The sequence below is a fragment of the Opisthocomus hoazin genome, chromosome 10, assembly GCF_030867145.1.
Source record: "Opisthocomus hoazin isolate bOpiHoa1 chromosome 10, bOpiHoa1.hap1, whole genome shotgun sequence".
Taxonomy (NCBI): Eukaryota; Metazoa; Chordata; class Aves; order Opisthocomiformes; family Opisthocomidae; genus Opisthocomus; species Opisthocomus hoazin.
In genome coordinates this window covers 16,540,341-16,564,961 of record NC_134423.1, presented here as the reverse complement: position 1 = coordinate 16,564,961, position 24,621 = coordinate 16,540,341, and the positions used below count along the sequence as shown (strand labels likewise).

The following is a 24,621-nucleotide window of genomic DNA, read 5'->3' as shown; positions in this document are numbered from 1 at the left end:
GGGCAGTTCCCGGGCGAACAGGCGGAGAGCTGCGATGCTCGCCGTGAGCCCTGGTCACCGCACAGCAGGCCCGCGCCCCGGCCGATGACGGTGGGCGCAGCGCTCGGCAGGGCCCGGCGCGGCCGTTCGTCAGCCCGCGGGCGCGCTGCTGCGGGGAGTGCCGGTGGCGGCCCTGGTACCGCACAGCCGCGCGACGCTCCCCGCAGCTGCACCCGCTGTTCGGCTCCGCCTCGGGCCGCGCCGCTCGGGAGCGCCAGGCTGGGCGAGGCCGAGGGCCCGGCGCAGGGCTCCGCCGCGGGCTCGTTGTCCAACGCCGGCGGCTCCGCTGCGGCGGTGCGAAGGGAGAGACGGCTCTGGGTAGGACAGCGGTGCGGTTATACCAGATCTCGCCGGGGAAACGCGCGATGGCCCCGGGCGAGGCGGCCCCGCGCTCGGCCGCGGAGGGCAGGGAGAGTCCCGCCTGCGCCGCCGCTTCCGCCCAGCAGGGGGCGCGGCGCCTGGCGGGGGAGGGGCGCGAGCCGGCGCGGCTGCGCTTTGCGGACTGCTGTAAAGCAGCGCCGAGTGTCGCGCTGCGCCTGAGGAGGGAGCGGCGGCCGCGGCGGCGGGGGCTGCGCAATAACAAAACGTCGCCCGCCTGGCGGCGTGTCACCGGGGCTCGGGCGGCTGCGGCCAGGCCGAGGGGCGGCGGCGCCGCGAGGGGCGAGCGGCGAGGCAGGGCGCCGCCGCGGAGGAGGCGGCTGTGGCCTGCCGGGCAGCGACGGCGGGGTCTGCGCCGGGGCCGCTGCTTCCCCTCCGGCCCTGAGCTGGGCGCCGGCGGCACGCGCCTCGTCCCCCTCGGCCTTCCTGCCTCAGGTACGGGGGGGGGTGGGGGGTTTCGTCCCGCGCCCCGCGCGTGTTATCTGCTGGCGGGCGGGGCCGGGAGGGGGGCGGCGGGCCCCCAGCCCCGCCCTGCCCCACGCCGCACCGGCGGCGGCGGCGGGCTGGGGCGCGGCGGCGGGCCCGGCGGAGCGGGCCGCGGGGGCGGCGGGACCCCCGGGCCGGGGGTTGCCTTAGGGTTGGGTTTTTCCTCGGCGCTTCGCTGACGCACAAAGCGGTGTCTTCGGTGCGGGGAGCCGCGGCGCTCCGTGGGTTTGCGTCTCCTTGAGAATTTGATACGCGTTTTCCCTTACGGAAAGGAGTTTTATTTGTGTGTGTAAGAGGGTTCGTTACAACGTCATTTGTTTTGTTGGCAAAGTTGGCATTCTGTTTCTTGACCCATATTAAAAAAAAAAAATCATTATCGGGTGGTTTTTGTCTGATAAACAAGGAAGCAGCGTTCATTCAGAAATGTAGGCCAGGATCCTCAGAGGTACGTGGGTTTGCAGCTCTTACTGAAATGGACAGGTGCTAAGGATCTATGTGCTCTTTTAACTGGCTGTGTTTCAGTGATTGGGGCTGAGCACATATTCGTGGAATTTTTGTTTGGAGTAAGCTGTTCATGGCTTTGTGAAATCATAAGCAAGACCAGATTGCTTTAGGTGATTAAATGATCCCCTTAATTCCGGATACTAAAGTACTCTTCCAAAAGAAGATAGAATGCGGGAGGAAAGATCTTGCTGTAATAGCCCAACTTTATTTGATTTTAACGTGATTACTTCAGAAACAAATACCTGACAAAAAAAACATAAGGATTGACTGCTCATCATGGAGATCAGAGGTAGCGTTCATCATGGTGGAATATCTGTTTTATAAACTAATAATGGAAAGCTAGGTTTTCAAGTGGTGAAATAAGGCCGTACATTGTCTTTGTTGTAACCAGTAGAAAATTCTAAAGATAGGCTTAATTCTGGATGCTTAGTAGAAACATTTTTGAGGAAAATTAACATTTAAAGAATTGGAATATTTTGTCACTCTTAAAAAGAGAAATTAAAGCTTCTAGTTGACGTACCTGTAGTCCTTGCTATCACAGTAGTTTTCCAGCAATTTAAATGTTTTTACTCATCTTTTTGTTGGACAGAGGGACTACCTGAGGCAAAAAAAAAAAAAACCCAAACCTGTTAGGCCAAGATTCTCACCAGTTCAGATTTGTACTCTTGCCGACGTGCAAAGGTTGATAGGGAAAGTTGTGGTCTTGGTTCATTTGATAAAGCGAACATCTGTCCACCTGTCTCATGCTGTCATCCACAGTATAAAAAGACCTATTGAATTAATCAGGCAGGAAATGCTGTGTGCGTATATTGCCTTTCACTTCAGTTAAATAAAAGTGTATAAGACACCAATCTTCCTATTTTAAAACTCTTGAAGTCTCACATATTTAAACATCTGTTTATTTTTGTTGATGGCTGAAGCCCTGGCAGCTACAGTTGTGGTTATGTCTAATATTGGGAGCCTGGGGGTGAACACAGCTTTTAGTATTCACGTGTATTTCACGTGCCCTTTCAAAATCTGGACGGGAACATTCTAACCTTTCAGAAATGTGTTCTTTATAAAGCAGTGGCTTTTGTAGAAGTGTATTAAGAGTGTATCTTAATTTATCTGTGACTTGGGCTTTATCTTCAGATTAGTAACTTTGTAGACCTACATAACCAGATGAGTTATAACTCTTGTCTTTCAGTGGAGGTGGCCATGTTGCAATAACATCTAGCTGACAGCAGTTACTGCCTTTTTTTTTCCAAGATGAAGAATCTTTCATTTCAGTTGTTTATATTTCCTCTAATGGTGAGGACATTCTCTTGAGAAGATATAGGTACTAATGCCCTAAGGGATGAGCTATGGAGGCTTAGATGTTAGGCAGTTGAATAAATGGAGAAAAAATTGCTGGGGGGGATGGGATGGGGAACGGGATTAATTAATTCACATGTAAACAATGGGAGTAGTACAGGGAGATGGATTTGCCATAGGCAGATGTATCAATATTTACCCACAGCTTTAGTAATGTACAGCTGCCTTTAGGTCAGTTTTATCACCAGATCTGTAGTGCTTTAGCTGTTTGTGTGTCAGTGAGGTTGAGAAGAGATTTAGAAACAGGCATATTGAGTAATGTCTTAAGGGACACATGTACAACACAGGGATAGGATAATTACTCCCAGTCGTAGTCTCTTAAGTTTTGTAAGTGTAAGTGACAGCGATCAGCGCTCCTAAAAGAAACAAAAAATGTATGCACAGCCAAAGTGTTAGACCAGTGAGCTTCCTTCAGGCAGAAGTTTAGATGCATGTGTTTCTTGGTGGGCTGATGTCAGGCTTAACAGAGACCTCTGATGGAGCAGAGGGGAAGGGAGAAAGGAAAACGTTTACTAACCTCAAATTTTGCTAACAAGATTATTTTTCTGGTTTATGTAGTTTATGCTATTTGGAAAAGTCACTGCTGTGAATTGAAGTGATGTCTTCCTTATTAAGTGTTTACCAAGTGAAATCTGGGAAGGCTGGTTCACAGCTATACTAGCAAGAGACTTCCTTTTGTATTTTTTTTGCCAATAAAGTACAGTCCTAATACTTGGCTGCTGCCAAGTAAAATGTTTGCTTTTACCCACTGCTGCTTGGCTCTACTGAGTGAAGAGTGGGGAATTCTGCTGCACTGTCCTTCCCTCTTGAACTGGTAGATGTACTTGGTTTAGCATCTGAAAGATCCCCTACTTCTCACAGGTTTCCCAAAGAACAGCATGAAACTGTCCTAATGGTTAATTTCATAGTTCTCACTTGCAAGGTTCTTGTTAGCAGTTGTGGCAAAGATCATATGGTACTTTGCTCCTCAAAGCTGTATCAAGAGGTGTTTGCAAAATGACACTGCGTTAAGACCAGTTATACATACCTCAAAGGTCAAAACTGCCAGGGGGACTAAGAAACAATTTTTTAAAAATTGTTTTTGATGGCAGTGTAACTCAGAACTTCCCTAGCTGTCTCCGGAAACAATAGTCAAAGTTCGTTGAAGCAAAATTCCTAGTTAAGATCATAAGCTCCAGTAAAAAAAAGTGTATTTTGTCATTCTTTTATAAAGCTACAACTTCTTATTCCCGAGTTCATTGCTGTTATATTTGTCTTGGAGTTCACTGAAGCCAAAACATTCCTGATTGCCAAATCGTAATGCTCATGTCTTAAAACCATGATTTACATAGTGCTAATGTAGCTAACTGAGTTTAAGCCTAAGACTGAGCAGGGAAGTGTCTAGACTGAAGAATGTGCTTGTGAACATCATGTTTGTCAAATCCACCTGCTTGCATCCGTTGTGCAAAGCCAGACAGATTCCTTGCCCAGGTGGGTATGTGCATGCTAATGCTTCACTGATGCTTGGTTGATGCTGGGATTTCTGTGGGTGCTGTATGGTCTTGGACTGATTCATAATATGTTGCAGGAGAACTAACTTGATGTTCGTAGGATGCTACGCAGAATTGCTTGTAGCCTGCCAGCTGATCTAGCTGAGGCGCTTCCAGCTGTGCGTGCTCTGTGTGTTCTGTCTATTCCAGCTGGAGCCAGGCCATAGATCCAGTCCTAGGAAAGAGCTCTTCTGTTTGTAGCTGTCCTGTGCTGGAATCTGTTAGAAGATGTGAGAAACAGACACTCTCAATAGTCGCTCCATAAGAATACTGTGGTGGTCAGTCTCAGAGGCGAATGATAATATGGCATAACAGAGGCATTGTGTAGCTATTCTGTAGATGGCCTGACGTTTCTGTTGCAAGATAATTGCTTTACTGATCTGAATTGAATTATGTATGAGGAAACAAACCTTGAGGAGGAATTTTTTTCAGAGATAAAATTAGTGAGACTTTGCTGGTCCAGAGCATGGATGTATTGTTGATTAGTGCTTCACAGTACAGTTGCTGTGGTCTGACTTGTCTTTGAGATGGCTTTGCAAAGGTTAGTAAGGCTAGGACTATACTTGAAATAACGTTGTTTCACTGTAAGAGTAGACTTTCCAAGCCAGTGATAGTTGCTAGAATTGGTGCAAGGAGTGAGTAAACCTGCCTGTATTGCTGTGGCTTGTGTAACTGTAGCATCTCTCCACAAAGCACAGATAAACTCTTCTGTCTGGGCTGAATGTAGTGGACTGCCTTTGGGAGACCACAGGCAAGAACCTGTCTCTAGAACATTATCATGCAGTTAGTAACTAATACTATGCGTGTTATTCTGAAATACTGTAGCTTTCTGTACAGCAAGAGAAAAATATTCTGCTCGGTGAATTCCTGGGTAATTTTGTAATTCAGAAATGGGAGTATCTGTCATCACTGTGGCCGCATTAAAGCAAACAAAGGAAACTGAGAGTAGTTTGTAATGGTATTTCATATTGTCCTGTGAATAAAGATGTGTCTGATGCTGCATAATTGCAAAGCAAACGTAATAGATTTTTGTATTACCTTCTGATTGTTGCTGTTTTATAAAGGTAGATAGATCTTTAACTATCAGTTGCTTTATTTTCTGGCAAAGATTAGAAGACCAATATATAGTATGCTAAAATTTAGTAGTTAAGCTTTGAAAGAGCACTGTTTGTCTCATGAAGCAGAGAAAAGGAAGAACAACCAAAGCGAAGAACAGTGCAATGAAGTTTCAAAATCTCATTGCACTTGTTTTGCTGATAGTGGAGCTGAGTGTTGGATATTTGTGTTCTTGCTACTTATGTTGCATTGTACAGGTTGTCCCTGCTTGATAGGAATGAAGTGAATAGGGCATGACTGTCCCTTTTAGGCTAACAAGTGGGTTTTTTTGTGAACTGGTCAGTGAGTTCTTTATTTTTGTTGGAGCAGGGCATGATAGCACAGAGATTCCATCTTCATGGGATTGTGTTGGGGGTGCAGCATCTTAGATGGCTCCAAGTCCTCTGTCAACCTCCATTGCGTCAGGGTCACGCATGCATCAGTCTTGTGTGGCGCTCTGCCCCTGAGAAAGGGAAGTAGTAGTACTTAGGTTATCTCACTTTTGCCGAATTGTGTAAACTGTTCATTATCCTGTTTCTTGGTGACTTGATTCATCTGATGGAAGAGTCTTGCTGAAAGAACAAAAACACATCTCTTTAAATGAGAGGAAAGAAATCATTGTTGGTGTTCCAAAATACAGCTTGTGCGATACTTTCATTCAGTAGTCCATTCTTTGAGCCCTTGATAGCCAAGTTTGCCAGTTCAAAAAAAGTACTGTAGTGGGAACAGTATACACAATGTAAGATTTCTTTGTGCATACCGGACATCAACAGTGAGGTTTTATCGTGAAGAGAACAGTACTAGTATTAGCTTGTCAGAATTAAAAATAACATTAAGAGTAATATCTGATAAAAGCCACATATGAGGGAAGGGAATTAATTTTAAAAGTTAATCGTGAGTTCAGTGATCATATGCAAAGAGAAGAAGAGTTAGGACTGAATAAAGGAACTACAAATGCAACTGACAGAAACTTCCTTTCTGAGACAATCTTAAATATTCTCTTGCCTATTACTGTTCTATATATGGGCACTTTGGTACATAAACGGTCTAAGCCCAGAATTTTTGTGGAAGTGGAATTTCTGTGTTCTTTCTGAGACTGATGACAGTATGTTCCACAAGCTCTTGGTAGTCTTAAGAGCTGTCATATTGGGGTAGATTTTTGTCTGCACTGGCCTGTAGGCTCAACCCTTCTGAGTACCCAGGTTGCCTGTAAGTTCGTTTAGGGTTTGAGTGGTGGAGGGTGCATCAGACAATGGAAAATTACTGTGTGTGTAATGAGAGAGGAGCAGGAAACTGAAGATGGGGAAAATGAGGAAACAGACTACTAACTGCTTTGTAAATAAAGCTTTTTTGTTTGCTGCTTTTCGTCAAGTTGACTAGAAGTCTAGATATTTCCCGAATAAACTATTTGCCTAGCTGGGTTTAGGTGTGTGTAAAACAGAAATTAGACCAGTAATTTGGGGTTCTGTGAGAACCGTGTGCTGAAAGATTGCATTTTCTACAAAGTGATTTGCTGGTCATGTGTCAAAGCACTGTGGGCCAAACTTGAGAGAATTGATGAAGGTGGTTTTTGACACCTAAAAAGGAGATTGTTTCTTGATGGTGAAGGGATTTGACTATATTTTAAAATGTAACTGAAAATACATTTTCAAGATAATGATATATTAGATTACATGTACTCATCAACAAGTTTACACCAAAAATTATTAATGTTGTGTAATGTACCATCTCACTGTTTTATAGTGTTTTAATGCTGTCATACTTTTTGATTACTAATAATGGAATTATTTCTTAATGACAAAAGACTGTTTTATCCTATAATTCAAATGTATTCAGCTTTTATATGTGATCATAAACTTATTGGCTGTAAAGATCTCAAACTTTGAGCTTTTTTTTTGACTTGGCAATTTCGAGGGAATTCCCCAGTTGGCATGAATTTTCTTGCATTGTTGTGTTTCTTGGCATGATTAATATCAAAGGTCTTTAATTTGTGACATGAATGGATAAGTCATGTACACTTCATGATTCTGAATCAAGTCATATGTTTTAGAGGGGAAATAAGAATAACTATTTATAGTTTTCAGGTAGCTGTCTTAACAGCTCTTCACTGAGTCTGCTTAAAATGGCCTAAAAGAAGATACTGCCCTTTTTTTCCTCTCAAAGTCTGGATTCTGTAAGTTAACAGGTAAATGTTTTGATTAGGAAGGAGGAACACTAATAGGGATTGAGTTTACTTACTGCACCTTGCTGCTTTTCGAAAAAGCTTGTGAAGACTGCTTTTAATTAGAGGGAGATTTTGTAGGATCTTCTAAACGTTGAACAGCAGATGATCTCATTCTAATGAGTTTTAATTCTTTTCACAGTATTTTTGTAGTCCCTCTTAAATTTTATCTTCTGTGTCAAAGCATTGGAGTTCTGTGTAGTATGGGTATTTCATGTGCCTAACCACTGAAAATACTTAAAATGGATTGGAATCTAGTTAAATGATAAATTCTTTTAGCTTCTGTCTTTTTTGGTCAAACCCTTTGTTCAAAGGTTGGTAACAGCATTTCTAAATAGTGAAGGAATGGATTATTAGTCATTGCTAATTGCTGCCATACACTTCAAAAATATACTCAGGTTTAAGCTGTTGTCTGGTTTTTAATTGGAGGCCAGCAGCTCTCCCATGAGTAAGCAGTCCTTCAGGCTCTGTATTGGTTAGCAAAAACGAAGAGTTCTTGATCACTTAGTTGAGTTACTGCAGGCTTTCCCGTGGTTGTCAGAGTGCAAATATACAAAGTGTTTGAATCTGAGTTAACTGGCAATTATATCTAGGCTGGTGGTTGAAATAAAACTAAGCTAGTAAGTGTTTCCAGTGCACTAGTTTTCACTGTTTAGTGGTTTAGGGTTTTTGTCAAAATGTAAACTTTTTCTTGCTTTAGTTTTTTTTGCCATAACTTAAATAGCTCTATCTCTATTTCAGCACAGTGCGCTCTGTGCTAAAGTAAACAGAGCTTATACAAAGATAATCACATTCAAAATGCAGAACTTTCATACTGATGGAGATTTCCACACCAGAGCTTAACAGTAAAACAGGGGGTGGAACACTCCAGTGAGTAGAGCTGAATTCTTTGTAAACGAGCCCCTCTTTGTGCTAACATAGTGAGAAAATGTTCTGTTTCTTTAGAAAACTTCAGAATTAAATAAAATTGTCTGCTTAATTTATCATGTTATAAGGACAGGAAACTGTTGTGTATAGGCTGGACATGTAGTATATGATGGTAAGTTCTGACTGTGTTGAAAGACAGTAAGCTCTTGGAATAAACTAGCTTGCTTAACCCCATGGAAATCTTTTGTGGATTTTCTAAAACACTTGTGATGAAATACAGGTTTATTGTGGGAGGGGTTAGTTTGTTTTCAGACTATGGAAAAGATTGACTAGGTGTTGCATTTCTGTAAAACAGTGGTGCATAAGTAACAGACAAAAAATACTGACTTAAAGGTGACCTTGTGAGGATGAGAAAAAGACTGTCCTGCTTGTTCTCTGTGTGCTTATAACAGGTTTCAATTCTGATTTCCTGTCCTTCTTAGAAATTTTATAAAATGGAAGTCTCAGTCTTAATTTTTCCAAAGAAAGATGGTGCATATATGTGAGGGTAAGTACATGCAAAGGGCGAAGCATGTGAGAGCTGGTATTTTCCTCAGGAGCTGTCAGAACCAGAGAAGGGTAGATAACAGAATTCCACAGCTTTAATAGAGGTGTCTTTGTTCGCTATGTAGACTTCTTAAACTCTTAATGTTTATTCCAAGTTTTCTTCTGATTTTGCAATTTCTTTTGTTCAGTTGTAGAGAAAAGGGGAGCCTTATAGTGCATTCCACTAAAATTTGCTGCAATAAAAAATTGCATGTGTGTTGTCCAGGATGCAGCAGTCTTCAGTTCAACACTTGGAAAATAAGAAGTATCTCCTACTGTGAGTTGTGCTTTGATGAAGTGAAAGTAAGAACCTATCCTGTTTTATACTGGCAAGAGGAATTTTAGTCCAACTTGCATGTAGTTAGCTTTTGACTTCCTGATGTAAAACATACCTATCTGCTGTAATTCCAGTAGAAAACGGCAATGCTTTCTTAGTTATCACAGGGCATAGGCCTTAGATTTATCAGTAATTGTTGTAAATGTTTGTAGGATTTCCAGTGAGAACGTTCAGATTGATCTTGTCAGTTGGGGTTCCAAGATCCACAAGATACTTGATCTCCAGAAAGATCCAGTAAACTTACGGCTTCCTTAGATGTTAGTACTGCAGCATATATGCCTTGTGCAAAATTTTTATTCCAGATTACATCACTTCAAGAATTAGATTAGTTGCTTATGTCTGTGAAGAGAACACAGGCTGCCTGGGATAATGCATCAGTTTATACCCGTTGCAAAGTGAGGTAAGTCATTCTTCAGGGTCTGTTAGGAACAACTAGATCACAGCTGCTCCTGAAAGTATCAGTTTGTGAAACAGTATAAGAAATGCTGATTTGACTCTGTTCTGTAGTCTCAATCTTGTATTGATTCATTCTATGACAAAATAAATGAGCTTTAAATATTAGCAGCAGATGTAAGAATGCATTGGCAGTTTGAGGAATTTGGATGTTCAGGCAGAAGATTATGGACCTTAGTAGGCGATGCTACTTAACCTGCCGTAGATCTTGCTGTTGCTGCCTTAGACTCTTTTTGTGGCTTCATGCATATTCCCACTGTGCTGCTTAAGGACCCTCGTTTCCACAGAAGGTATGGTTGCACATGTTTTTCTTAAGCCAGCCCTCTGGTAGTTCAGCATGACCTGCTGTAAGTCATATATAGCTGTCTGTGTGCTTATGTGATTAATTGGATTGGTGTCTGATCTGGTTGGGAAATTTATTTTTCAGATTGGTCAGCTCTACATTCTGGTTCAGTGCATAAACATTTCTTCTAGAAGAGCACAGGAGATGTTCCTTCAAACAAGTGGTGAGGGAGGGAGAGAAGAGGGAGCACTTAACTGCTCAAGTAGTACAAGTGTCTTTTGTCTACTATAGCCTTATTCATCTGAGGCACAAAGAAGTGATACCGAATTCTTTGGTTGCTTCCTTTTGGGAACTTAAACACAAGGCAGAGATGCCAGATGAAGCAGGCTGAAGGTGATTATATTACTGAGGTTACTGTTGCCTGTGTCTCAGTCTTCCAGTACAAAAGTTTTTCTCTGAAATAGTCTTTGAGGCTCATGTTGCGTTCTTGTATGTTGACAGCCTAATATTTTGACAGGGAGGGGAACCTGCCTGGTACCAACTATTAAGGGAACATGTGATGTGATATGCTCAGTTTCTGTCACAGGATAGAGTCAAAAGTACGTGGACTGAAAATAGCTTTGTACACTGTACTATTAATGTGTGGTCTTTTTTGAAAGAAAATCTAGGTGATAAATGGATTTCTATTACTTTACCCCAAAATAGTAAGGTTCAAAATCTCTCCTGTTTTATTCCTTTTCATGTCAGAAAAGAACCATGAATTCTAAGTAGCTGATATTTATAGCTCAATTGTTACCATACTGTACCATGTATTGTGTTCACGGTATCTACTATCTATATATACAGCCAGAGGGGAAGATGTAGGCCTTGCATAAGCAGGCAGCGTAGTTGATGGCTGTTGGAGCTATTTAGCTGAAACATACGTAACTTCTATAAGCAGTAGCCTGTAAAACTCATGCTTAAGCATCGGCAAGACAGACATTGTCCGTACGTTTTGCAGGTGACATATAATGATACTTACTTTGTGAATGTGATAATGTTTTCACTGACTACAAGAACTTCCCTTCAAAGCAAGTTGTAAGAGTTGTGTCTTAATTCAAAATTACGTTGTCAAGTGGTATTCTTAATATTATGAAACAGTTGTGTTTCATTTACTGCTGTTCCGCTTTTCCCACTGCAGGGGTTAGTCTTAGCAGTAAACGGCTTTTCTCTAATTTCAGTCTGATGCTTCTTTTTCTTGATGCATATCTATTCTTATTTCTAGGCCTTTCTTAAAACTTTCCATGTCTAAATGGACTCCTGAATGTAAAATAGTTTATACTCTAAAAGCGGATATGAAGAGTGAAGTTCCTTCTGATGCACCAAAGAGACAGGAGAGTCTGAAGGGGATCCTCTTGAACCCTGAGCCTATTGGGGCAGCCAAAAGCTTCACTGCAGAAGTTGAGATGATTGCCAGTAAAGTAGGGAATGAGTTTTCTCACTTACGTGGTGATTCTCAGAAGCAGAAGGACATGAATGGCAACCATACAGACCAAGACAAAAGTATTGTGGTGCGAAAAAAACGCAAGAGCCAGCAGGCTGGTCCTTCATATACTCAAAATTGTCCTGATAAAGAAAACCAAGGAATCTTACGATTAAGACGGCCTCTAGAAACACAGAGTGAAGACAATGATTCTTCTTTTAGTGACTGTATCTCTTCACCTTCATCTAGCCTACATTTTGGAGATTCTGACACAGTAACATCTGATGAAGAAAAAGATGCTCCTGTAAGACATCCTCAGGCAGTGTTGAATACCACAAGTAGAACTCATAGCGCAAGGTCCCAAAAATGGCCTCGGACTGAGGCAGACACTGTACCTGGGTTATTAATGAAAAGGCCCTGTTTTCACAGCAGTTCTTTAAGAAGACTTCCATATAGGAAGAGATTTGTGAAAACAAGTTCATCACAGCGGACACAGAACCAAAAGGAACGAATTTTAATGCAGAGGAAAAAGCGGGAAGTGTTAGCTCGAAGAAAGTACGCTTTACTACCCAGCTCTAGCAGTTCCAGTGAGAATGATCTCAGTAGTGAATCTTCTTCAAGTTCATCTACTGAAGGGGAGGAAGACTTATTTGTGTCACCTGGTGAAACCCACCAGAACAGTACAGCTGTTCCTTCAGGTAAAACTAAATTCCTGAGGTACTTTTTATTTATGAGCTTTTATCATGTACAATGTGCTTTTTTTATAAGTGCTTTGGCACAGTTGTTTTTGTGCTTTTATAGAAGTTGTACTACAAATAGACTCACTGCAAGTAATGTGAACATTACACCGTAAATTGTTGATGGGAAAAATACATTCAGAGCTTCCAGTTAAAATTACAACAAATCTAGAATCTTTAAGGTAAAAGGTAAAGTTAGTGGTTTCTGAACAATGTACTGGAAGGTTGCTGAATCTGATTAGTCGCATGCTGTGGAGTTGCTCCCTTTTTTTTTTTTTTTTTTTAGTTTAAAAAAAAAAAAGTTGGTCATTGTGACAAGAGCCTGAAATAGGATTCAGTTGAAGGTAGCTTTTAGTATTGCAATAATACAAAAAAATTCTAAGGCTTGAAGTTGTGGAAAGCAAAGTATTGTATATATATACCAAATGTTTTACCTAGATGAACTCAATGCAATAATCTTGCAGTTGGTTTATGTAGATGTTTCTCTAGTATTTCTTGACACAGTGTCTGAGGGCATGTTGACTGTTTGGAGTGGGGGTTTTGGGGGGATGGTTTTGGGGTTTTTTGGTTGATTGGGGGGGAGGGGGGGTGGTCATTGCTGTCTACCAGTTATCTTGGACTTCCTTTCGTCTTAAATTTGCCAAGTGAAAGGCAGTCCCAAGGCTGGGACCAGTAATGTTCACAGTGTTGTAGTTGTGCCTTCTGTTTATCATTTTGCTATTTTAGAGAGCATGAGGAAGTAAATACATAGAGCACACCATAGTGTTAATCTGTGCAACCATGTGTTTTGCCTAGTGACAAATGTGTTTTAGACAGTCAAACCGTATCTCGGACTGTGCTGATCATTCCTCTAAGAAAACATGATTTAAAATACAAGGACAGATTTAAAAAAAAAGAGGTATGTGTGTTCATGTTAGAGCAGGATTTATGCTTGATCAGAAGCAGAGTTGTAAATACTAGATTATTACTTGATATCCATTGCAGCAGGAAATAATTTGTGTATTGTTCTTAAATGTACTGATTAAATACAAGAAGTAAAATTTGTAATGCAAAAAATCTTACTTATGCAGTGCCAGGGTTTCATAAATAACTCGAAAACAGAAGAATTATTGCACAGCCTTAATTATCTTCATGCATATTTGTGGGGACAGAAATGCAATTTTTTAAGGCTAAAAAAGTTACATTTTACATGCATGTTCAAGCATATTGAAGGGTATAATTTGTAAATATTTAATATATGAGGATATACATATATTCATATTAAAAAACAATTTGGGAAACTTCTGTGTTAACACTTCTGTTTCCAAGTTAATAGTTTCTTCTTATTTTCAGAGAGGATGGAGTTTTATGTAACTGAAATGATGTAGGACTATTGCAGTGGTGAAACTGGTATATGGATGAAAAAATGTAGGTTATTGCTTCTTAGGTGACCATCTATTTGTAACCGTGATAGTTGTATTTAAAGAGAGAATTTTCAATTAATTTTAGTTTTACTCTACTTAAACTGTTAAAACCTACTGCCCTTTTTTAACACAAATTCAATTAATACCACTTCTGTGCTTTTATTTCCTTTGAAGTGTAAAACAAGTATTTCCATAGTGAGGCTTTCCATAGGCATTTCGAAAGAATATTTTGGAGAGAAATCTCTTTAAAAATTGATGTAGTGATCAGTGAATATTCAAGCTGTTCTGGTAACTTCTAATAATTCAGTGATTCAGTGTGATGTTATTTTTATAGTAGGAAGACTAGAACTTGCAATTTGTTTCATCTGGTTATGTGGAAAAGTAAGTGTATTGTCCAATGGCTTAATTTTTATACTACTTGAAAAGCATACTTCATTTAAGAAATTGTTTATTCTCATGAGTGAAAAATCGATTAGCTCTGCAGTTAATTTTGGATTAAAATACTGATGTCAGTTGTAACTGAAATAAGGTATGTTTTAAATATATATAAATACATGTTTATATATAAATATGTTTTAAAGAGCGTGTATTATGGTGCCTACACTTCAGGACTAACACTTGCAGTGACCTGAGAAGTAATTCTGGCTTAGAGTATATGAACACTATGGGGTTGGTTTTTTTTCAGTGGAAATACATATTGATAGGAAGGTTTTGAGCATTTTGTTTACATTGCAGATAAATGGGAAGTTGAGCAGACCTTCTGAATAAAAGTGTCCTATTTTTAGTAAGATAAAAATGTAATTAATGCCTTCTGTAGCTTTCTGCTGTTATGTAAGTCATTTCTAGTTACTGAGTTAATTGGGACAGAAATGGGGCCAGCTGGGAAAATAGCTATGCAACTTCTCTGTGTAGTGAGCAAGCATGATAGTGTTTCTATATGAGGAAAGGGTTGTATTGCTAGTAATGCTATGCTAGCCTGATGATGTTAGGGAAGAATTTTTTTGCTCTAGATTGGCAGATGTGTGTTTCATATGCATCTGCTGAAATTACAGAATATGCTGAAGGACAAAGAACTGCTAAGAATGAGGCCTGCAGCATATATGTAGAAGTACTAGAGGACAGACTTAAGAAAGGAGAATAATGAGAAAATACAGTTTTAAAAGATGGGGTAATAACTGCATTTTTAATAAGCAGGCATCAAAGTGATGTGATTGGTTTTGTAGCCTGCTTAATAGCAATTTGTGTTAAGGATATGTCACAAAATATTTCTTTGAATGTTGATGTGTATCTAAAGGTACAGTGCATTTAAAGAACCGGTAAAATTAGTATATGCCGTTCTGGAAAATGTTTTTTTCTGCTTATTGTGAGAAATTAAAGTAACAGATCTTTTTAAGCGAAGAAGTGTTTAGTAGGTTAGCTCTTATAGTTAATAAAACTAACTTGGCTGTTTTTGGAAAATTATATGAATGGAGGGGGGGAAGTGTTTGGTTTATTTTGTTTTTTGGGTTTTTTTAACAAAACCTGTTACAAAACCTTTATAAAAAAAAAAACTGAACAACACTATATAGGCTTTTTCCTCCTTTTTCTATCAAGGCTTCAGCTATTCTCGTGGACCTTTGTGCTTTGGGAGTGGGACAGTATTGAACAGGAACAAAATCCTAACACCTGGAAATGGATTATATTGTTTTACTGACTGTTTGCCATAAAGGGCAGTTGTCCTCATTAAATCTGGGATGACCAGATAAAGCTTGTTCAGGAGATGGAGGAGAGTTAGGGGCATAAGGACAATGTAAAAGCAACTCTGCATAATTTAACGATGCAGTTACAGTATATATTCTAATCGAAATGTTGATCGGTTTGTTTTAATTGAAATACTGGGCTTACAGTTAAAATGACTGCAAGCAGCAACATTTTTGCTGTGAAATGCGAATTTTGATTCTGTGCTTTGTTTTGGTAGCTCAGAAACTTTTCTCTAACCCTTGGAGGATCTGTATACGCACCAATAGAGATAATCCTCTTTTGACTTTCCTTGTCAAAGGTGTCAAATTTTCAGCTTTGACTGTAATTGGGTCTCTGTAGCATTGTAATGCAAATTTTCTGCTATGCCTGTACAGGTATTTGATTTTCAGCTTGGATTTAAAGGGCTGGGGGTGCCATTTGGAGACAGACAATCTGTGGAGGGAAATCTAGCAAAAGCTAAAATTTGAAGAAATGTTTAGCCTCACATACTCAGATTTGGCAGTAAAGCTGAACCCTGGGAAAGGGGAAAATGTTGTTATAAAAAAAAGTTGGGTAGAATTTTGCATTGTCATAAACTATTCATCTAACAGCACTTAAAATTCCTTCAGGGTCTGACATGTTACTTTATATTTTTAAGCAGCTAGTGCTAGACAGACCTTGCCTCTTTCCTTAGAATGTAATGCTGGTGAGAAGCTGCTCCAGTCTTTGTTCGAAGCTGCTTATAATGATAAGACTGAGTCCTCTAACATACTTGTTGTCTGTCTCCCAAAAATGTTGAATATAGACATTCGATAGTTTAAAAGCCAGAGGCTTCTGAAAATGTTAAACGTATACCACTTCATATTTAGATTATTTTAACAGGTTCAAGGTAAACATGCGTTACATGGAAACGAGCTGCCTGTTGTTAGAGGTGGTTATTTTTCAGTTACCTAATCCCTTCTAAAATTACAGCATGCACTCCTTTTATCACAGTGACTGATGCAGCTCATAATTCAGAGCTTTTATCTCAATAGCATTAGTGGACAAGGAAACTGAATGCATATCCTTTCTACTGTGCCTCTTAGGAGAGAGGGCTTGGGGAAGCACTGGACAGTGGTAAGGAAAGAAGCACCTGGCTTTGTGAGCAGTCAACATGAACCATAGTTGCTGTATCTGTCTGCTGTGAACTGGAGCTTTAAATAGCCATAGTAATAAAAGTTAGCGTGGAATTCACTTCCCTGTAGCTGCTGCAGCTTTCTGTGCTGAAAAGGTGCTACTTGTAGAATTGGCTTGTTGTAGCATTGCTGGTAGGACTAAGGCTTACGTGCCTGGTTAAGAACAGTCAGTAGAGTTTTGGATCAGTCTGTATTAACATGGCTCACAGTTGGACAAGATCCCCTATATTCTGCTTGTTGACTGTCTTTTCCACCAGGGTGCAGACTCCTAAGCAATTTGTATGTTTTTGAAAAATTCTCCCATCATGCACAGCTACTGGAAAGTTGTTCCAAGTAAGTCTCAGGTACAGGAAAACTGCTGTCTTCTAACCTTGGGTCAGCCGACACTAAGGGGACAGGCAGGTTCTTTTAGGGATCCTTGGCAAAATGATGATAGCACCAAGTTGTAGTTACAATTAAAGCTTTATTTTCTTAGCAGGATATTACAATTAGTATAGCACAGAATTTATTATTGCAACGGCACAGGATTTCTACAGGCAGAATCAATACAGTGCAATCTGTAAGTAGCGTAATACAGAATTTATAATACAATTTAACTTATAGTTTCTAATCACCTGGACCCTCTGCACATCAGGTCAAATCTTAATATGTGGTTTGCTGTGTCAATGTAACAACCATAATCTAGACTCAAAAACCGTGTAAGAGAATAGGAGTTACTCACTCAGTCCTCAGAGGAATCAGACAATGGTGGGGGCGTTCCTGGCCACTCCTGGGTCACAGGTCTCACTGCTCAGCAGCAGTTCTGGTCCAGGTTCCCACTCATGGCTTCGAACTGCTTGGTTTTATAGACAGTGCACTGTCTGCTGTTACTCTTCCCTGTACTATGTGGGGTCATCAACACCACCTGGTTGGCCGGGTGCCTGGGACCTTCAAGGCCAGCAAGGAAGGGAGTAATCATCCTGGCGCCCAGGAATCTTGAGGCTGATAGGGAGGGGAAGAAGAAATCTGGTTTGTCTACTTGGTTCACAGGACCTTCAGAGCCTGAGAATGTGGGGAGAGGGAACAAGCATGTGACCTGCTTGGTCACAGAGAATTGCAGCTTGCTTCGTAAAATGGCATTAGTTACACTAACTGTATTACCAGGGGTCGGGAGCAGGGGGTGCCAGTCACACCTAGTTTAAGAAGTTTGAAAGTTGAGGGCGAGTACTCGTTAGCACAAGTAGGGTATTATCATTTCAAGCTGAACTACTATCCAGGTAATTATCTTGCACTCACCAGCACAAGGTGCTGTAGAGGCACGTAGTACCAGCAAGTTCAGAAAGGGTTTAGATGCACTTACTAACGTCTATTCATTGCTCACAAACGGCTAAGAAAGTGCTTGCTGACATCTGTGGCATTGTTGTGGATGCTGGGTGGTCTGAGAGGTTTCAGTTAGTTGTAGCCTGGATTTTCTACTCTGACCACATAGTTTTGCCTGTTGAAGCTGGCAGAGATAACAAGGGCCTCGGCAGACCCTTGGTCTAATCCAGTGAAAGCTTGGAACTCAAAATAAGTCATCTGTCACTGGAACTTGACTGCTTATTTTAAATCTCTTCTGTTTTCACTTATGGCTTGGTCAGACTGTCTCATTTGAAATTGTGTATTGTAAAACTCCTTCACTATCTTACATGTAATATTTACTAGTTAAACTCCATATTAATAGCACAGTAGATGTAAGATAGCCTCCAGGCAGGACAACAATCATCCAAACATAAATTTGGATGTTATACCAGTGTTATTTATGTTCTTGGTGGGGTACTTGTGCTGATAGTGATTGATCAATCTCTTGAATTATGTAATGATCTTTCCGAGTTAAGTAATGGTATAATTATACATATTATACATGTTATACTGTACAAAACTTAGTCTCTTGCTTATGAATTCTGGATTATTAAAGTATTTGATTCTAAAACTTGCTTCCCAGAACTGCATGTGGTCTGTCAACAGGACCTAACAGCTGTAGTTCTGAAATAATCTTACAACTTTCTAGGGAAATAACATCCTCATTTACTGATTTGAATATTGGACTACACGGTATTATATTATTTCAAAAGTTATATTTTGCTTAATAAAATACTTTATTCTGAGAAATTTACTGTCTTTGTGATGTAGGGCCTGGAGGAGGGAGTGTTCTGTTTTTTAAGGGATGATTATAATTTTGAGCATGTTCAGATTTGGATTCAAGCCAGCGTAGTTTATCCCTTCCCTTAGGCTGGCTAAGCACTAAGTTTCTATCATAAACTAGGCTTTTAAAAGAGAGGGGAGAAGCTTCTGTGAAGAAGTTACTGATTATTAGTTATATACAAAACCTGATTACTAACTGCTGTTGATGGGTCTGAATTGTAAGGATATGCACAACTTGCAAACTAAAATTTGGTGGTTTGCATCCACTATAAAATATTCATGGATGTGAGTAGAGAAGAAACAAAATTCAGTACAAACTAATAAAATTCTTGCTCGTGTTTTCAGTAAAGGTTTTTGGTTTAGCCAGCTCATTTGAAATGTAGAATGAGTCTTTCAGTGGTAGCCTGAAGGCTAATTTAGTCACAAACAACTAGAATATAATTTGCTTGCTGCGTTTTGTTACTCGGGAGATGACAGAGAGTAGTAGTGCATACCTGCAGGAAGATAGTTTTCTGTTTGTTTTATAGCCATAGGTATTATGCTGAAAGTAGTACAAAATACCTCTCCTAGATCTGCATAACTATTTTGCTGCCAACAGCCCAGTGACTTTTCTGCTTGAAGGGAGATTACTTTCAAGGAGTATAGGATTAGTATAGTAGCACTGTCATTATACAGATTGAGCTGTTCTCTTACCAGGTGAATCATTTAGATGATACATTGGTAAGGTATTCATACTTATACTTTAAGTAAGATCAAATTTGCTCGGAGTTCATTCCAGACAGAAGATGACTAGTCAGTGACTGGTATGTGCATAAAGGCAAATAAATAAAGTATACCTTGTTATGGTGGACTATATAAAAACATCTTGTGTAGTGGACCACAGGGTGAAAAGTAATACTGAGGAACATGTGCAAGTATTTTGTGATCTGGTATGTTTCTGGATTTGGATTGTTTGTTTGTTTTGTTGTGGGTTTTTTCCTTGGCTGCTGGTATGTTTTGTAAATTGTGCAGTACTTTAGAACTGGGGTTTGCTGAAATATTAAATTCTGAGTTTATGCCCTTCCTAAGAAATTCATTTTACAGGTGTGTGTATATATACCAAGTATATTCCCATGTGGATCTGAAGAAGCAGACACCTTAAAGATATGTTCAACAGCTTACTGCTAATGTGTAGCCTTGGATTCATGAGGTGGCTCCTATTATATATATGTTAAATATTTGAGGCTTGCAAGTGCCTCAAAATTGTCTTGAGCAAATATGGTTGGAAACAATATAGCAAAACCTCTGAAAATCCATGTGTTTTATTTCTGCATGTCAGTCACCTCACTAAAGAAAGTTTCCTTCTGCTTTACAGCATTGTGCACTCTCTTAAAATTCAAGTCAACCATCTTGAACTACGCCAACCGACATACCTTCAGACACTAACTTAACCTGCAAAGTTACATTATGTGGACCTGCAAAACATCATGGCTTTGCTAGGATTAGGCTTGGAGTAGTTTAAACCAGCAGACTTGAATTTTAAGCGCATTTGGCAGAGAACCTCCCCCTTTCCCCCCGCTGCTTTGATACTGCAGAAAATTCAGAAAGACATCTTAAATTTCACTAATTCTTTAGTATCAGTACAGTTTTCATTATTAATCACCTTGTAAATGAAATGCTGTAATGCTAATGCTTTATATATGGGCTTGCTGAAGTTTCAGGGGACTCTCTTTGATAGCTGCATTGCTGCTTGTGAGCTGCAGGCACCCTGTATTCCTGTCGGCCTGTCAAGGAGGCTGTCCTCTGAGACCTCATTTTGACAGATTATTTCAGAGACTTTTCTTTGTTTCAACACTATTGTTTGCTCTGCTTTGTGGGAGCGTGTCTGAATCAGGATGAACTGGTGTGGTTTTGTTTGTGATGTTTCAAAAACTGTGTTCTCTTCCTTGTAGTAATGTGTGAGGAGAGGCAAAGAAGAAACAGTAAATCCTGTTGACAGTGAAAGATCTTGGCTTCATACCAGTTAGTGTTACTGGCTTTATGACTAGTGTCTGACTATGTAAAAGCTAAGGAGGACTGTGAACATTACTTTGGTGTTGCTTGTGTTACTGATGTCTTGCTATTTAGCTTTTTATTGTTCACATAAATGTGATGAAACCAGTTTGTAGTGGCCCATTGTCTAATTTGTATATACTGTTCTCCAAGCTACTGCAATGTTCTTAAAATAAACAAATTTCACTTTCATGTATTTTTCACCTTGGTGTGCTTCTCATAGAACTCACTTGAAAGCTCTTCTTGTTTAAAAGGGAGTACAAAGTTGCGTATGACTAACTTATATTCATAGTTTTTTCCTAGGAATATAGTCTTACTAAATACCTTACAAATATTTACATAGTTTAGAGGAGTTGGTTTTGTGCTTCATTTTGAAGAAAGTGTGTAGTATTGGCTCCTTGTATAGGAAAGCAGTTCATGGGATGAAAACCCAATCACTTTGTGCTTTTGACTTGAGAGGGTGCTGTTAGAAAACATAAGCAGTAGGAGATAGCATATGGTTGAGCTGTATCTACGCTATATCCTACTTACAGCAGCTTTGACTATTTTCTTAAAGGTTTTCTTTATTATTTCATCTATTATTTTGTTCGTTACTGTTCACCCAGTAACGATTCTGATGGTTTCTACAGTCTGTCTCATGTAGTCTGTAAAATCACATCTTGAATAAAGATTTGCTTAAGGAAAAGGATTACACAGAATCACAGAATGTTAGGGGTTGGAAGGGACCTCTGTGTGTCATCTAGTCCAACCCCAAAGTAAAATGAGCTCTCAAACCATGACAAAGGTGAGTACCTGAATTGTGTAGATATTCAGCTGAGAATTCCCTTTGGCTTTCATGAGATAAGCTTGTGTCAGAATTCAGGTAGAGATGCACACTGGAATTACATGGCATATGATTTTGTCCTCAAGGAGGTGCTATTTATTTTCAGAAGCAATGAGATCATACTTAAGCCCAACTCTTCCTGCTTTTGCAGCTGTCCTAAATTTCAGTAAATATTGAGCCTGAGGACATGCGGACTCCCAGGAGTGCTCTCAAACTTACTGTAATTCAGAGGAGCGTGTGTTTAGAAGCACAGAGATAGGGGAACGGTAGTTGTTTTTTTTTCCCTAACTAACCTTTCACCAGCTGCTTGGCTAGCTGGTTTTGTCTGAGAAGCAGCTAAGACAGTTTTGTGCAAGGAAGCTCTTTAAAGAAAACCCCGCTATTAATGACAACAAAGCACCACTGCTTCTTAGATTGAAAGTTTATTTAGTTTTTCTATTAAATGATTGAATTTTGTTTGTGTTACAACTAATGAAATTCACCATAATTGCTTCCAGTACACAATAGAATATAAGCTTGCATATGTAACCCCCCCCACCATATTCTGTCTCCTTCCATTTTTTGCTTCAATATTTACAGCAGAGTTGCTACCTTTAAGAATTAGGCCATATGTTTGGCAGTTGCACCTGAAGTTTTGACATACACCATGAAATTCTCTACCTACATGTATTTTAAGTCTAGGAAAAAATAGTCTCTTATAATGACAGCTCCTGAGATAGATGAAGTATAAAAACTTTCTTCTTCCTTTTTCCTCATCAGGAAATACTGATGAAGATGTTGTGGTGATTGAAGCATCCTCCACTCCCCAGGTCACTGCTAATGAAGAAATAAATGTTACCTCAACAGATAGTGAAGTGGAGATTGTCACAGTTGGTGAAAGCTACAGGTGAGACTTGCATCTCTGTATTAATACAATTTTACTTGACTCCTAAGTTTGTTACAAGGCTCTGTATCATTAGAAGTCCATAAGGTAATGTCACAGAAATTATAATCAGGATGCATAGTATGCATTTTTGATTTAAAAAGGAAAAATAATTTAAAAACACAAAGAAAAAAAACCCAAAACCCCCAACAAAGAAACAAACAAAAAAACCCAAACCACAGCTTTTCCAAAGCTTGACAATTCAACTAATCTGGAATTGTTGAGGTGGTTGTAGTTAGTGCGACTGATGGGCAGAATTTTGCGGAAGTGAAACTGTACAGCAAGATCCTAGAGAGAGCAAGTTTAGGCTGAGCTGACTAGATATTAGCTAAACATTTCTGAGGAAAGTATGCTACCTTTTAGAAGCTGCTGGTGTCTGTGCTTTCCTGTTCTTCCATGCCTTTCTGGGAGTTTTGTTCCACATTTGTCAGATTTTGCAGGATCTAGTAAAGTGAGTTCCTTGAAGAGGAAAACTTGAAACTGTGATGTGCGTGGGACTCTTGGATCTGGCTACCTATTACGTATGTTTTCGTATCTGTGAACAGAAAGACAAAATGAGGAATGACTATCCAATTTTTTATAAAATAATGACAAAATAACAATAGGCAGTAAATTATGAAAACATTCCATCTGTTCTTCATCAGTTAATGCTTTCACTGATGTAATTTTAAATTTAAAATAACAGACAAGTTTTCCTGCAAAATTCGCTTTTAGTGGAATAGATACCACATTGAACAAACCAATTTTATGTTTAAGACAAATGTGTGCGTAGTGTAGATTTCATGAACACTTGGAACTAACTGAATTTTTTGTTAAACTCTGACACACCAAAGGTGTCATACTCTCAAAAATATGCAGCCCGAATTGATAGCAAAGAGGAAGTGGGGAGAGATGAGAAATCAGCATTTTAAGAATTCATTTCTTCAACAGTATTTTTCTTTATATTTCCATCTGTTCAAAACAAAACAAAAGCTGCAGAATCAACAGGTGCTGTCTTGAGATGATTAGAAGCATGTTTCTAGAAATAGTTTATTTATCCACATGAAAGTATTTGTTGAGACGAGTCATTAAACTTGTGAAACAACATGTATGCCTGAAAAGAGCTAGATCAAGTTAATGCTTTAGCCTCTTATAACTAGCATGTAAAGCTTTAAATGGTAAAAAATTGGGCTAGATGAAAGTGATTGTGCTTACAGACCATTAATTCAAATATAATTAAAGACAGATAAGATGCTTTTAAAAAATAGTTTACTCTCTTCCTAGCATCAATGTTTTGTGTAGTAGCCATAAAAGACTTGAAAACAAAATTACTGCTTTTTTCCCTTACCCCTGCAGTGCTACAGCCAAAACTGCATCAGCAACGGCATACATCCACAGACTGATATACAGAGCACCATATAGCTAACATATTTGTTGGTAATTTCAGAAAAATCCAAAGAAATCTCTTACTGTTGAATTTACAGCTTGCATTGAAAAACAAAAAATATGGGTGTGGTGAGTACTGCACTGGTTTTGATATGAAGCTGGAGTTCCTGTAAGAGAAGTAAACACTGACAATCCTGCATACCCTTCCACAGCTAATTTATCCTCTCCTTTACTACCAAACCCAAGGTGCTCCCATGAACCTTAACCCTTGGTTAACTGAAGGGGAGGGGAAGATCAAGTAGGAGGTGAGACCTTAAACTCTCCTTGTATTATGAATGTGCACCTTGGGTCACCAGAGAGTAATAGCAAATTTTTTAAAGGGGCTTGGGAAGTAAGTTTGATTCTGTATGTAGTAGGGCACACACAAATAAATCTGGACATTATGTAAATCTAAACTTTAAAGAAAATGTGCCTTTTTGAACCAACCCAATCTTTGAATTACCATGAGTGCGGAGGTGGAATTGAAGTGTAAGACAGTTGACAAGACTGCAGCAAGCACATTTTTTGCACTACAGGAAAGTAACAGTGATCTTTGTCACTGAGTTACACAGATAGGAGTGAAGGGAGTACAGGCAGAACAGAAATGTAGACTGAGCTCCATGGTGATTTATGCAGTGGGTTTTGTTTTTAG

At 39.6% G+C, this 24,621-nt stretch overlaps 1 protein-coding gene across 7 annotated transcripts in view; it reads left to right on the top strand.

The window, feature by feature from the left end:
* The first annotated feature begins 346 nt into the window (after positions 1-346).
* RNF111 (ring finger protein 111) overlaps positions 347-24,621 on the top strand; it is a 49,123-nt gene continuing 24,848 nt past the window's right edge. For 5 of the 7 annotated variants that reach the window (XM_075431908.1, XM_075431906.1, XM_075431909.1 and 2 more), the window contains exons 1-3: positions 581-852; positions 11,395-12,290; positions 22,403-22,529. In XM_075431908.1, the coding sequence (XP_075288023.1) occupies positions 11,414-12,290; positions 22,403-22,529 (1,004 nt within the window). In that variant the 5' untranslated portion in view covers positions 581-852; positions 11,395-11,413. Of the gene's footprint in view, positions 358-580; positions 853-11,394; positions 12,291-22,402; positions 22,530-24,621 lie in introns of those variants that run through there. The other 2 variants (XM_075431910.1, XM_075431905.1) reach the window with 1 other exon arrangement.